At 37.4% G+C, this 15,000-nt stretch overlaps 1 protein-coding gene across 21 annotated transcripts in view; it reads left to right on the plus strand.

Moving 5' to 3' along the window:
• Osbp (oxysterol binding protein) overlaps nt 1-15,000 on the plus strand; it is a 420,928-nt gene that overhangs the window by 117,776 nt on the left and 288,152 nt on the right. For 12 of the 21 annotated variants that reach the window (XM_067098146.1, XM_067098129.1, XM_067098133.1 and 9 more), the window contains one exon: nt 13,728-13,975. In XM_067098146.1, the coding sequence (XP_066954247.1) occupies nt 13,728-13,975 (248 nt within the window). Of the gene's footprint in view, nt 1-5,862; nt 5,887-13,727; nt 13,976-15,000 lie in introns of all 21 variants that reach the window. The other 9 variants (XM_067098127.1, XM_067098130.1, XM_067098138.1 and 6 more) reach the window with 1 other exon arrangement.

The raw sequence follows: 15,000 nt of genomic DNA on the forward strand, positions 1-15,000 counted from the left end.
CCTGGCCCAGATGAGATTCCTTATGAAATGTTTAAACACATTTCAAGGAGAACAAAACTTTTTATAATAAGCATTATCAATAGAATATGGGATGAAAGCAGCTACCCTAGCATATGGGAATTGGCAACCATGTTACCATTTCTTAAGCCTGGAAAAGATCCTCTCTATGCAGCAAGTTACCGCCCCATTGCATTAACTTGCTGTTTGTGTAAATTAATGGAAAAAATGGTAAATGTAAGGCTGATGTGGTATTTAGAGCACAACAGTATTTTGACACCTTCTCAGTGTGGCTTTCGAAAAATGCACTCCACACTGGATATCTTACTGCAACTTGAAACCTCTTGTCTGTGAAGCATTTGCCTCCAAACAACACCACGGGACAGTGTTTTATGATATAGAAAAGGCATATGACACTGCTTGGAGACATGGAATTCTCAAGACAATGCATAATAGTGGCCTACGAGGAAAATTACCTTTATTTGTCAGATCATTTTTACATCGTAGGTATTTTAAAGTTAAAGTTGGCAGTACTTTTTATCAGAGAAAAGGTGCCAAGAAGAAGGTGTTCCCCAGGGCAGTGTTCTCAGTGTAACACTTTTGCTCTGGCCATAAACAGTGTTACATCTGTTATTCCAAAAGAGGTCTTAAAGACGTTATTTGTGGATGACCTATCAATATCTTTTGCTGCCACCCGGATGACTGTAGCCGAAAGAAAGTTACAATTAACGATAAATAAAATAAGTTGGGCTGAGAAACAGGGTTTTAAAATCTCTGTAAGCAAGACTACTGCTGTCCACTTCTGCCGGATTAGGGAAGTACATCCTGATCCAGACCTCTATTTGTATGGCCATAGAATCCCATGTGTAGAACAACGGCGTTCTTAGGCCTAGTTTTTGACAGCAGAATGACTTGGGTCCCCCATATCAAACATATCAAAGCAAAGTGCCTAGAAGCTCTACACATCTTGAAGGTGCTGTCTCACACCAGTTGGGGAGCTAGTAGAAATCGTATACTAAAGCTTCATAAAACTTTAATCTTATCAAAGCTGTCATACGGTTGTGAAGTATATTCTTCAGCCTCTTCATCTAACTTAAAAATTTTAGATTCTGTTCATCATTCAGGTATTCGTATAGCCACAGGAGCTTTTCGTTCATCACCAATATCTAGTTTGCTAGTTGATGCAGGAGAAATGCCCCTTGAACTCTATCGTCAGTCATCATTACTTCGATACTGGTTTAGAGTGCAAAGACTTCCCAAATCTCTGGCATTTGCTGTGGCAAACAGAAATATTTTTAACAGTTTTTATGAAAATCATCCAAGGTATCCTACTCCTTTTAGCTATAGAATTAAAAAGATTTTAAAGGATACAAATATTGGAAAAATCCTGTACTTCCTTTTGTGTATCCCATTACTCCTGTCTGGAAGTTACCTGCTGTGAAATTCTGCAGGTACTTCAGTGGAGCAAAAAGGGATAAATCTGATGAGGAAATGAGGGCAATATTTTTAGAGCATGCTTCAGAGCATATGGATACAAGATTTATATTTACCGATGGTTATGGAGTTTTTAGTGAATCTTTTAACCGAAGAGGTGCGCTTCCTTCAGTTGCTTCAAACTTTACAGCTGAGCAGTATGGCATCTTAGTAGCACTGGAACATATTGCAACACTCCCAGTGTCTAGCTACACAATATTTTGTGACTCTAAAAGCGCCTTAGAGTCCCTGGAAGTCTTCAATACTGATCATCCCTTAGTGTTGGAGATCTTGCAGTGGATCTTCTTGCACCATTGTAGAGGAAGCATTGTTTCTTTTTGTTGGGTTCCTGCCCATGTGAACATATCAGGAAATGAAAAGGCAGACCAGCTAGCCAAATTAGCAGCACAAATTCTGATACCCAGAAAATGTCCTGTTCCATATCGTGATGCATTCCATATTGTATGGAAATCCATCCAGCAATTATGGGCACTTCAGTGGGATAGAGTAGGCCCCAATACAATGAAAGAAATCACTAGTCAGACACACCCTTGGAAATATGACCTAATGCCAAGGAAGTGGGAGGTTGTATTGTGTAGATTACGTATTGGCCATACACGTCTAACTCACGGCTTTGTGATGAATGGCGAGAATGAGCCCTTCTGTGACGATTGCTTGGTTCCGCTGACTGTTAGGCATTTGCTGGTTGAGTGTCCCAGTCTAGTTGAACTTAGGAATCGTTTTTTATCAAATAGCAGTGAAGCAGGTGGTAATTATAACATGGCAAAACTGTTGTGAGAAAGTATATGTATTAATAATGTTATCTCTTTTATCAAAGAAGCTGGTCTTCTCAAATATATTTGACAGCCGTGCTGTCTTAGTATATATATATATTTTTTTCGTAAGTTATACTGTTTATCGGATCAAATTTATTAATAGTTCTTTTTAGCAGAATTTTATATATTTATTTATTTTAGTTAGTTTTCTTTTTTGTTTTTTCTTTTTAATCAAACTTATGTTTAGTTCTGTTTAGCAGAATTTTAATTTTATAACATACTATAAAAGTGAAAAGATCACATTTAGTATTCGGCGTCGGTGACCCTGGCAGTTGTGACGCCAGATAACCCGCAATTAATCAATCAACCTACTTCCCCACCTCCTCATTTTTTTAAATTTTTTATTTTTATTTTCGGGTAGTTTTACTGTCGTATCTGGAGGCCTCTGACATGGATAATCAGTAGTACGTCGGCGCCTTGCTTGTGCTGCGCCTATCACCTCCTATGTCATTCCCTTGCTCTTCTTGGGTCCCTGAACTTAAATGCACATCCGCGTTATGTGTATGTTTTATTGCGTGGGTAAGGTTGGGGTCGTTGGCGTGGGAGATGATTGATTAATTGATTTTTATAAACTGGCGTGGCAGCAGCGACGGTCGTCGATGCAGGTATTTGAGAGAAGAGCTTTGACTTAGCCAGGAATTGGATATTTAGAGCTCGGAAGAACTTAAACTGTACAAAATAAAAATAAATAAATTAATAAAAATAAATAAATAAAAATAAATGAAATAATAAAAATAAATAAATAAATAAATAAAATAAATAAATAAATAAATGAAAAAATAAATTAAATAATAAATAAAAATAAATAAATAAATAAATAAATAAATATAAATACGTAAATTAAAAAAATAATGAAAATAAATAATTAAAATTAAATAAATAAATAAAAATAAAAAAATAAATAAAAATAAATAAAAAATAAATGAATAAGATTAAATAAATAAATAAAGTAGGTTGACGGTGTCGTAGTATATATTGGAAAATGACCTGAACAACAGGCGTAAATATGATTGTAAAGAACAGGCAATTTATAAATAATCTGTAACGGGGGTATAATTTTCAAATAGGTAAGGAAGAGTTGTCCAGAGGTTGCATTCATGATACAGCATCTAGAAAGTGAGAGACGAATGGCGTAGTTTTTCTGTGTAAAGTCAGCTCTCTCGTTAGTATTTATTTTTATTCATTAGAAAATAAAACAAAGTACCCGAGGTCCGGGGTGTGAAATCTGCTCCCTGTTTATTCGTTTTTGAAGTTTACGTTGTTCATTATGGAAAAGTATACGGGCGTAGATAAAGAAATTAGCTGTAATCCGAGGGACGTTATCATCCGGCAGAAAAGGAGGAAGGGGAGAATTCCCCAAAGGTTTGTTAGTAGAAAGGATGAAACAGTCATTGCCGCATAAAAATCTCTAGACAGTTTTTACGACTTTTTATACCTAAAGAATAGTGAAAACTCCAGCATCTGTTGCTTGGAGTCAACAATCCCGGACTGAAGTTTCGCTGTGAATGTTTGGGATTCCCTTCCAGCTTTTGTGCCTAATTATTCTTCTAGCCTTTACGTTTTCAAGAGGCTGTTAGGGCCCCGGCTCTTTTGTTCATCTCTTCCTCTGTCATGTACTGAATGACCAAACGGTTCCAGTGCCAGGTCATCAGACGGAACTTTCGTAAATCAGTCAATCAGTCTGTTCCTCTAGCTGCTTTTCCGAAGGGGGGTTAGTACCGTCAGTGCACCTCACGTGGTGCACTGTTGGCATTACTTAAGGTTCTTTGCAGCGTCCCTTCGGCCCCTAGCTGCAACCCCTTTCGTTTCTATTTCTGTACCTCCTCCATTCATATTCTCTTTCTTCCATCTTGTTATTCACCCTCTCCAAACAATTGTTTCATATTGCAACTGCGCGGTTTTCCTACTCTCAGTTTCCCTTTCAGCGCTGAACGCCCTCATAGGTCCCAGTGCTTGGCCTTTGGCTTAAATTCTATATTCTACTTCTCTAGCTTCTTGTCCTTCACACCTGGGAAGGGCGATGACACCCAGCTGCCCACTCCCGCCGTTATTGGCATAAAAAAAAGAACATATTTAGTGTGACGTGGGTATGTGTAGAAGAAACGTAAGGAGAAACGAGAAAGCTAATTGGAATGCAATGTCGCCCCCAGTAGCCTCTTTTGTTAACGTTTTTGTTGCTGTTGCTATTGTTGTACGTCGTGGCTGATGTAATTAATTTTGCTTTCTTTTGTTGTCCCGGTCGGCGGTTGTGTGACCTTGGTGAGACTGGTGTCTTTTATCTGTTTTCTTTTCTGAAGTTTGGGGTTGCTCCTTCAAGGTCAGGCTCGCACTGCAGTCGTTTGGAATGGAAAAGGGTTTAAGAGAGAGAGAGAGAGAGAGAGAGAGAGAGAGAGAGAGAGAGAGAGAGAGAGAGAGAGATATCGAAGTTTGTTTGTTTAAAGTTGAAGGTTATTTTTACATGGCAAAGACCTTCTGGGGTCTTTTCCTTCCTGATAATGCGATTAATCCTTTGATTATCTTTCAGAATTTATGTATAACCTTTGTTATGTTGTTCATTGGTTTTAATGATAAACTTAAACCTTTGATAAAGTCAAATAGTGGCGTCGCGTTGGTATGATTATTTTTTATTGAAAAATGTCCTCATACGATCCATAGGTGAATTTTCAAAACAATTTTGAAAGCCTCAGTTATTTCGTGTGGTTTTAAAATGTTAAAGTATATATTTAGTGAATAATTGATCACTGAAGAAATATCCAAAATATTAACTAATGCATATGAAAATAAGATGAAGTAGTTATGCTGTGGATCTTCTTTTAATAAGATCATAATTTTGTGATCTTTTGGAAAATATTCTTACTTTTATTCGTAAAAATTGTTTGTAAGAAATATTTATTTGGCCACTTTGTTGCAGGTGTTATAAATCTTTTCAAATAGCCGCTGCAAACGATGGAAGCTTTACGACGTTTTCAATGGAAAATTATGTTACTATACCAAAAAGGTCTGACCTAACCTAGAATGTAACGTAATCAAACCTAATCTTATCTTAGGAGTTGCCCTTTTCTTCCGTCAATTGTATAACCTAAGGAACTCAAGTTGCTGACTGCTTCAAGTATGTGGAAACCATGAAATATGGATTGATAGTGTATGCAGTCATCAACTATGTTGATAATATACATTTAACAGCTTACGTAGTACATGCAAATGTTGGTATTAGAAAGCGTGTTGTTGACGAATGACAGTATGTGATGCTCATGCCTTTTGTAATGATGTAGTCTACCTTTTATTAATGTGATTGTGTTTAAACAAAATTATATGTTGTCTGTGTTTGTAAGTAAGGAGTTTTGTGTTTGTACTAACTTTTGAAATTAATTTACTTATCTCTATGACGACATTTTGCGTCTTTTGTGCACTGATATTTTGGTCGATATTTTTTTCTACATTTGACAATTTTTGTGTATGTTGATTTTTCAGAATAACTTTTAATTTTAGGATTTTCAAGATGTGTATTGACCTTATTTTTATTTTTTTCTTGGTGACTGGCGGTTTGGAAAACCAGGAGATTATAGTAGCACTACCACAGGTATAGTGAAGTGTCTCAGTGTATGACCACCTGTATATTAATGCTTCTTTCAGCCTTTATGACCTTGAAATAACACAGTAAGAGGTGAACTATGGGGAGCTGGGAAGGAAAGTGGTCTTTTCAAGTCCCTAATCGGCGAAGCAAGCGCTGCTGCATTTAGAGAAATGGCTGACATCTCTAAAAGTTATTGAGAATGGCTGGAAGCTTAATCCTTAATCCAGAATGGCTGAAGTCTGTAAACAGTGAATCCAGAATGGCAGATGTTTCTAAAAGTTAATTCTCTGACAGATAATTCAGAATGGCTGAAGTCTTTAACAGTTAATTGAGAATGGCTGAGTGGGAGTACAGAATAAAATTGTTGCTGTAAATAAAGTTTTCTAATCTAATTATTTTTAGCAGGATAATTTTTGGTAGCCTTCTATAAACAACTATTTATCAGTTTACATATCCAGGGTACTAGAAGAAGTTTCAATAGAGTTAGTTAAATATTAGAGAAATATGAAAAATATGTAACGATTATACGAAACAATTACATGTGACAGTGCTTGATTGACTTTCCCATGATACCCTCCACGGTCATTTAAAGTCAAACCGACAGACTGAAGTGAAATTTTAGGTAATTTGGTTCTTATCCCTTTAGTGAAATTTCATCCACGAGGAAGGCAAGAGCGGCATCAAGTACAATTCGAAAGAATGTGTCCAAAACGTGTCAGTCTGTACAAGCTATGAAACTGAATCATGAAGCCTCCTGGTAAATTATTTTGACTGCCGGCGGGTCACATCATGCAGTGTTCAATATTAATTGTCTGTAAGTGATATGTAACATTTCACTAGTAATTGAGTAATGAAGCGATTGATTTTATCACTAACCGGGCGTAACAACTGTAATAGTAATAATCTAACCCCTCAAGCTATGCACGAAGGCCTGTCTTTGTTTAAGAATACGGAGTCTTGTCAGTTAAGTACTGTCATGTGATAATAAACGACTGTGGTGTCAAGCATTTTAATTTTGTGATAGTTTGTGTGCTTCGTTAGATTATATGCATGGCTGTGGGACGCAGGTCCAATTAGGTAGTCGCTGGAAGCCCAGCTGGGTACTTAAAAGCCTAACTAAATAGATATTAAAGATTAATAAAATAGAATTGAAGATGGGCTTATGCATATGCCTTGAACACTTCGGCCTGTTCATCTTTTAATGACTATTGCAGGTTATTTCTCTCTCTCTCTCTCTCTCTCTCTCTCTCTCTCTCTCTCTCTCTCTCTCTCTCTCTCTCTCTCTCTCTCTCTCTTTAAGTAGACTGAGTGTTAGTGCTAAATCCAGTGAATGGTAGACAAGGTCGAGACTTTTAATGCAGACATATTTGCTGCCTTCTACGGCATAAAGAAAGATGTGCTTTGTGAACGTTGATTAGGGACTTGTATGTTGCCTGTTGATTCAAGTATTTTATTATACATCAGTTTTATTTGGAATGCTTGGGTTTTGTCAAGTTGTAGAACGTATTTGTCTTCTGTCATGTAAGAAATCGTAGTTTGTAGAAGGTAGTTTTAGCATCACGTAGAAGATTGCTTTGTTTGTCCTATTATTGTAACATTCTAAAAGCGACCATGTCAATGTCTTGACACTAACAAGTTGCGGTTGGGATTTACATGTACACGTGCCCAGTATGGCTGTGTTGGTCCATCTCTAACTATTTCATTGTAAGGGAAACCTGCAGCGTAGAGAGAATGCATTCATTTGTACATGGAATTTGCATGTAGATAATATGGACTCCGATGTATGGCTTTTTTTCTTTCTAGCTCGTTGATATTCTTTAGACTTGCAAAACTCACCCTCTCACAGTTTCTTAGACCGTAAATTTGGGACCGAATTGCACACACCCAACTAGACTCCCGTCAGCACCATTTTGTGTGTTGTTAAAACATTCGTAGATTGTAAGGATTTCTTTATTGCATAGTCTTAGTGTGCATAACAGAGAACTCAGCAGTTACTTTTGAATATTAAGTACGTCTTTGACATTATTATTATTATTATTATTATTATTATTATTATTATTATTATTATTATTATTATTATTATTATTATTATCATTATTATTATTATTTGGTGAATCGTTATATTGTTAAAAACAGATTCATGCCCATACTCCTAATCTGTTTTTCATTGCGACTACCTATCGGCTCGTAAGTATCGTAAAACGTGTTGTTGTTGTTCATCATCTTTATAAGAAACAGACGAATAAACAGATATTTCCTAGCCCCCAAAAGACAGGAGTAATAAAAACGTTTTAGCGCGCATACAAAAATTTTCGAGTAATGAAATTGGTTTCCACCATCCTTAAGCTTTGGAACGTTTAGTAATAAAGCTGATTTTACACCCCGTTCTTTTGAATGTTTGAGTAATGAAACTGGCTTATTCTTCTCATCTCCGTGGGGCGTTTAGCACTGAAACCCGGTTATCATCCCGCTCTTTGGTTTGTATAATTTTGAGAGGATTTTTCATTCCCAATACCTGGAACGTTTAAAAATAAAAAAGTTCCTCCTCTCATTGGAAGGTTTGAGTTATTTGAAGTCTTTAATCCCCACTGTGGAATGTTTTAGCGATGAGTAACTTTTTTTTTTTATACCTAGCCTTTGTTACTTTTGCAAAATGAAATAGGTTTTTAACCACATTTCGGGAACGATTGAGTCAGGAGATGTTTATATATCCTGTCTGTGTAATGTTTGCCTAATGCAAGATTTTTTATACGTACTCTAAAACATTTTAGTGACGAAACTTAGTATTCTTTCATCTTGTTTTGACGGCTGATAGTGGAGCAGCTTAATGTGATTTTTGGCCAGAATCGTTCATTTGATGATACAAGCATGAATTTTGGTATGAATATACTTTGTACGTCAATTTGAGAAAAAATTGCAAGCCATCAAAAATTCCAATATGGCCGCCAATTTTTTTTTCTAGATGACCGCCAGCACACCAAAAACAGCCTTAATCCATAACAACGCGGATCTCTGTCCATTTATTTCCAACTTTTGCTACTAAAAAAGGCCACTAATGAAGGGAAGGCAAAGAGAATAAGCTCTTTCTGTCTATATAATGTCCCAAAGGGTTGCAAACTACAGAGCCGATCTTGCAGTCAGCACTATTGTTCCTGAGACAGTGGGATTCTGCAGACAGGATTTGGCACCAAAAAACCAGTTGCTTTGGGCAGATGAAGCTCAATATCAGAGTAAAGACTATCATACATGAGAAGGAAAATTCTGAAATTAAACTATGGAGGTAGAGCCAAGAGAGTCTGTCGCTTACTACCAGGGCACACTGGTGACGGACACTGCTGTGAAACTCAGCATGGGGTTCAGCATCAGCTAAATTGCAAGGTTAGTCCCAAATGCTATCTAATCAGTCCCAAAGAAATTAGATAGCCGCACCTGAATTGACAGGATGTGCGTGTACAGATCGCACGGGATTTAAACGATATTGGATGAACGATGGGGTTAGGTGTTGGCAACAGCTCGAACCTAACTGTATCCCACACATGAAAGTGAGCAAAGGTGGTAAAAGGATAAACCCTCGGCCAGCTCTACTCAAGTTCAAAGTATCTTATCATGGATGCCAAACCAAAAATGCAAACTGACTGGAGTAAATGTTGTCCTTGTCAAGAGGACAAAAGTGATGAAACACTAATTTCACTTCTTAGCTTATTTCAGAGGAAACAGGACTCTGCTGGATATGGTAATCTTGCGAAAAATGTACCATTATTTCATGCTCTTATTGGTACGCCAACTTCATTTGATCCAGCACCGTTAGATGATGGAGAAGGCCTAGAAACTACTTTGATACGAAATAAAACAAAATATCATAACAGCTGCAGACTTTTTTTTAATAATACCAAATTGAAAAGAGCACAGAAGAGAACACTGACGCCCAGTACATCAGGTACTGAAGAAAACTGCGGAGAAAGATTAAGAACCTCAGACTCTTCAAAGGTACAGTGCTTTTTGTGTAAAGAAGAGGATGAAATATCAAATTTAAGACAAATAATGACAATGCAGCTGAATGAAAGGCTCAATCAATGACCCTAAACCATGGAAAGCTTCTTACAAAGTTAAGTGCTGTGATGTTGTTGCTCAAGAACTGATGTATCACCCACGATGCTTGGCAGACTTATAAACTCAGAGAGAGCACATCTTAACGCGATAAAGCAAGAGGAGACTATCCATAGTCAATGGAAAGAGTTAGATCCTGTGGCTTTTTCTGAATTTACCTGCATCATTGATAGCAGGGTTACTAATACAGAAACATCAGCTGTGATATTTAGACTTGCTGACCTAGCTTCCCCAAACAAGCACCGGCTACAACAACTAGGTGTAGACTCCTCAGACGTCAATACCACCAGGTTAAAAGAGCAGTTACTCTCTAGGATCCCTGAACTTGAGGCCCATAGGAAAGGGCGTGATATTCTTCTAGCACTCTGAAAAGACATTGGCACAATTCTGTCTGATGCTAGTAAGTACAGTGAAGCTATTCATCTGGCTAAAGCTGCAGATATCATTCGAAGAGAAATGCTTGCTCATAAGACAAAATTCAGTCAAGATTTACAAGAAGGAATTGGAAAGGAAGCTGTTCCACGGGCACTTCTATAGATTGTTTGCAGCATTGAGCTTGGTGTTGACATCAGGTCCCCTCGGGACCATGATATTGTACTGTCAGATGTTGGTATTGCACAACTTTCACAACACAGCTACCCTAAGTATACTGAAGGATCAAAAACGCGCAGGCATGCAAAACACCGTGAAACACTTTTCCCATAATGTCGGGATGAAAGTGTTTGCCAAAACAAGAAAAAGAGAATTAACCGACAAGATTCATGAGAGTGGAATTAGCATATCATATGACAATATTGGAAATAACACGACAGTTAGGGGAGTATTGGAAATAACAGGACAGTTAGGTGAGAGTGTAGTAAAGCAATATGTGGAAGATGATGATGTGTCCACTTATTTTGAGAAAGGGACTTTTCACAGCTTCTGCTTTAGACAGCATAGACCACAATCCAACAGCCGCAACAGCCAGTGCATCCTTCCATGGTACAAGTATTTCATTGTTCCAGCATCCAAGTCCAGAGGAAGAAGGGGAGGTACACACATTGCCCAATGTTATAGACTGTCGAACAAAAGAGGTCCTGATCTTCCTGCGTCATTCACAAACATCCCACCGGCCATCAGCAAAAGGAATCTAGAACCGAGCACCATTGATGATATATCATTGCCAGACCCCAGTCTTCTCCAGAAGGAACTCAAGCTTGAATATGCACTGTTGGAAAAGGTCCATGACATCACAAATGTAAATGATTCATCCATTATAACATGGTTAGCGCATCATGCAAGCAAACAAAGGACAAATGGTGTTGTGACCAGCCGGGACTTGACTAAATGTGGATGCCAGGCGGACTGTGGTGGAAGGTGCACATGTAAAAAGACAGTCTTAAGACTGTACTGCACTCTGTAGCTGTCCTTGTCATGCATCTTCAGGAGTCTAAAACGCTGATGTTCATCAATGATATAAGCAGAATAGACGCTAATGTACTCATAATCATAATTCTAAAGTTTGGACATAGTTAATAATGAGTTAGTGTATTTGTCACATATATATTTTTTAATTATATCTATGGACAGGTATCTATCAATGCTCATAGAAATCAAGTTGTTATGGGCAAATTTGTAGAAATACCAAGAAAGATTATTTTGCATATTAGGCTTATCTGGCGGCCATCTTGGAAAATGGCCGACAAATTGGATTCTGAATAGCAAGGACTGTTCTCCCAAGTAAAGTCTGCAATTTTAGGGCAAAAAACTCCCTAATTTATCCCAATAATGATAGAACTTTGGCTATTTATAAAAAAAATATATTGGCATTTTTTTACGAAAATCGCTATACGGCGGCCATCTGGGAAAATGGCCACCTGAGGGAATTTCAGGTGGCTAGCACTTTTCTCTTAAAGTCTACCCCCGAGTGAGTATTTCTGCCAAATTTCATGCTCGTATCATCAAATGAACTATTGTATGGCTTATCTGCTCCACTGTGAACAGAGAATCGTTTTGTCTTTTCATATTTATGCAGGACTAATTAAGTTATGAATTACCTCGGCCTTGTACCTTCTTGCAAAAACGTTTTGAGCAGTGAGACTTCATTTTTCTGACCCTTACTTTCAAATTTTTCAATAACGAAATGGTATGTATTTCTTTTTAGGAAAGTGAAACCAATTGATTATTTGGATTCCATTTCATTATTTTGAAAATTTTTAGTAATGTGATGGTTTTGCTCATCCCGTGGCGGGAGATGTGAAATGTTTGGATGCAAAAAAATTTTTTTTTTTTTTTTTTTTTTTTTTTTTTTTTCAAGTCTTCCCCAGAAACGTTTTAGAGTATCAAGACTATTTGTATATTCGTTTACATAACAGCCGAGGCGTTTTAATAAGAAAATATTTTTTTTGCTAGTCAGTCACAGAAACAATGTTTCGGAAAATTTATTTAGAATACTTTACTCTGTTTTTCCATCCACTTACAGATTTGAAACGGTTAAGCAAGGAAATATCGTTGTTTCAATGGGACAGCCATTGAATAATGGAGCGTCTTGTTCACCTCTCATTTTTCAGAAAACGTTTGTGTAACACAAAAGCTTTATTAATGTTTACATCCCCTAGCATAAAATATGAACAGTTTCAGTATTTAACCGTTTGAGCCTACCCCAGAGCAGAATTTCAAACCTTTTTCATTCCAGAGTTAAATATTTAAACCTGGAAAGATTCATTTTTGTTCTTCAGAAATGTCACCCCTTGATGTCCTTTTTCAAACTTTTTTTTTTTTTTTTTTCATTTTTTCGGAATATTCTGTATATTTATAGAAGATTGAGACAACTTGGATTAGTTATTTTCTAAGTAATGAAAAACTTCCACTTAAATTTCATTATTGAAACTCAAATGTTTTGCTTCACTTTTGTCACTAGTTCGCGTGACTAATTGGAAATCTTTTAAATATATTTTTGCAGACTGAAAAGTGTTGGTTTTCAATTCTCTTGCAGAGATATTTTGTACTGTCGAATTAAGAAATGTTTTTGTTTTCCGAGACCATTGCGGAAACGTTTGAATAAGAAAATGTTTTAGCTTTCCACCCACGTACAGAAACACCCCACTAACACTTATGTCTTGAGACTTGTTGTACCTATAATAATTCTTCGAAACTTTTAATTACTTAAACGGTTATTATTCTTCTGTCTCATAACACAATTACTAGCTATTATAAACTGTAACGGTATGTTGTTTCAGTATTGTCCATTCAGAAAAAATTTAAAATGTTTGAATAAACTCCTAGTTTTTCCATCCCGTTGTTTAAACTTTTCAGCATTTTGCTCTTCCACCCATTTTCAAATTATGATGCATTTGAATAATGGAACATTTTGTGCTTCCATTCCCTTACAGAAGTTGGTAAATATGTTTTTCCAGCGCTCTTACTGAATCAATAGGAGACATTTGAGTTAAGGAGCATTTTTCTCATCCCATTGCAGAGTTTAAAGACTGTTTTCATCAGAGTTGAAACAACCTGAAATAATTCTTTTCGTATCCCCCTGCGTAATCAGTTGTTCATTTTTTTCTGATTCTTGCAGAAAAGCTTGAAACGTTTGAATATAATTTGTATTATTTTCCATCTCCTTACTGAAGATTTGGAACACTGTTTCCCCTTACAGATGATGTACTCCCAAACGTTCAGATTTTGAGACGTTATCTTTCCATTTCCTCCTGTGAAGGAATTTGAACAATGAAACGATTTACTTTTGAATCCCCTTACAGAGGACGAGGACGAAGAAGACGTTGGTGAAGCAGGTCGCGACGACGTAGGCAACACCTTGAAGGTGCTGACGGCGAAGTTGGAAGACCTACGGACCTGCCACGACCTGATCATCAAGCATGGTGCCGCCCTCCAGAAGTCACTGGCCGAGTTGGAGACCCTTGACAACACCCACGATCTCACGCCCAAGACCAAGACGGTCAACGAGAGAGCCACGCTCTTCAGGATATCATCCAACGCCATGATAAACGTGAGTACATACAACTTTTCTTTTTCTTTCATCGTTAAGCTGTCCCGAAGGAGGATGGCGCAGGAGAAAACCATGACAGTGGTCACTGTCTCATTCATACTCATGAGTCCTGAATCGTGGATGAACTCCATATGCAGATAACTTACACAGTATTAGTTGCTATGTATACCTACAGTACGTTGAAGGATCAGCAGTATATCAAACACACACTTTGCTTTTAAACTCGATCTTGAATGCATTCTGTATCTTACTGAGTATTGAGACACTTCCATTCGAATACCTCTTCCGCTTTCTGAGCCTTCCGCTCTTCTTTCCACCTAAAACTTTCTTACACACTTTTTCACTAAAGCACTATACTGTCGTCTTCCATGCTTTCCATGTGAACGACCGGTTCAAAATACTCTGTCCCAACTTTTCACCTGTTTTCGCAGTTTAACATTTCTGTGTATTCACATCTCTGTGTATTCACATCTCTCACACAAACCATCTCTGTATTCTTACTCACATGTAAATATGCTCTCTCTCTCTCTCTCTCTCTCTCTCTCTCTCTCTCTCTCTCTCTCTCTCTCTCTCTCTCTCTCTCGTTTTTATTGGTTTCTTAAGTAACATGTAGTTTTAGGTCGGTGTACGAAGGTATTTGAATTAAAATGAAAAGATTTTGCAAGGTGAAACGAGATTTGTTGGTCCTCCTTGATGTTCGGGGCCCTGTGTAAAAGTGTAATCCAACACCTTGATGTTCAGTGTCCTGTGTAAAAGTGTAATCTAACACCTTGATGTTCGGGGCCTTGTGTAAAAGTGTAATCCAACACCTTGATGTTCAGTGTCCTGTGTAAAAGTGTTATCTAACACCTTGATGTTCGGGGCCCTGTGTAAAAGTGTAATCGAACACCTTGATGTTCAGTGTCCTTTGTAAAAGTGTAATCGAACACCTTGATGTTGGGGGCCCTGTGTAAAAGTGTAATCGAACACCTTGATGATCGGGGTCCTGTTTAAAAGTGTAATCGAACACTTTGATGATCGGGGCC

This window comes from Macrobrachium rosenbergii, chromosome 54, assembly GCF_040412425.1.
Source record: "Macrobrachium rosenbergii isolate ZJJX-2024 chromosome 54, ASM4041242v1, whole genome shotgun sequence".
Classification (NCBI taxonomy): domain Eukaryota; kingdom Metazoa; phylum Arthropoda; class Malacostraca; order Decapoda; family Palaemonidae; genus Macrobrachium; species Macrobrachium rosenbergii.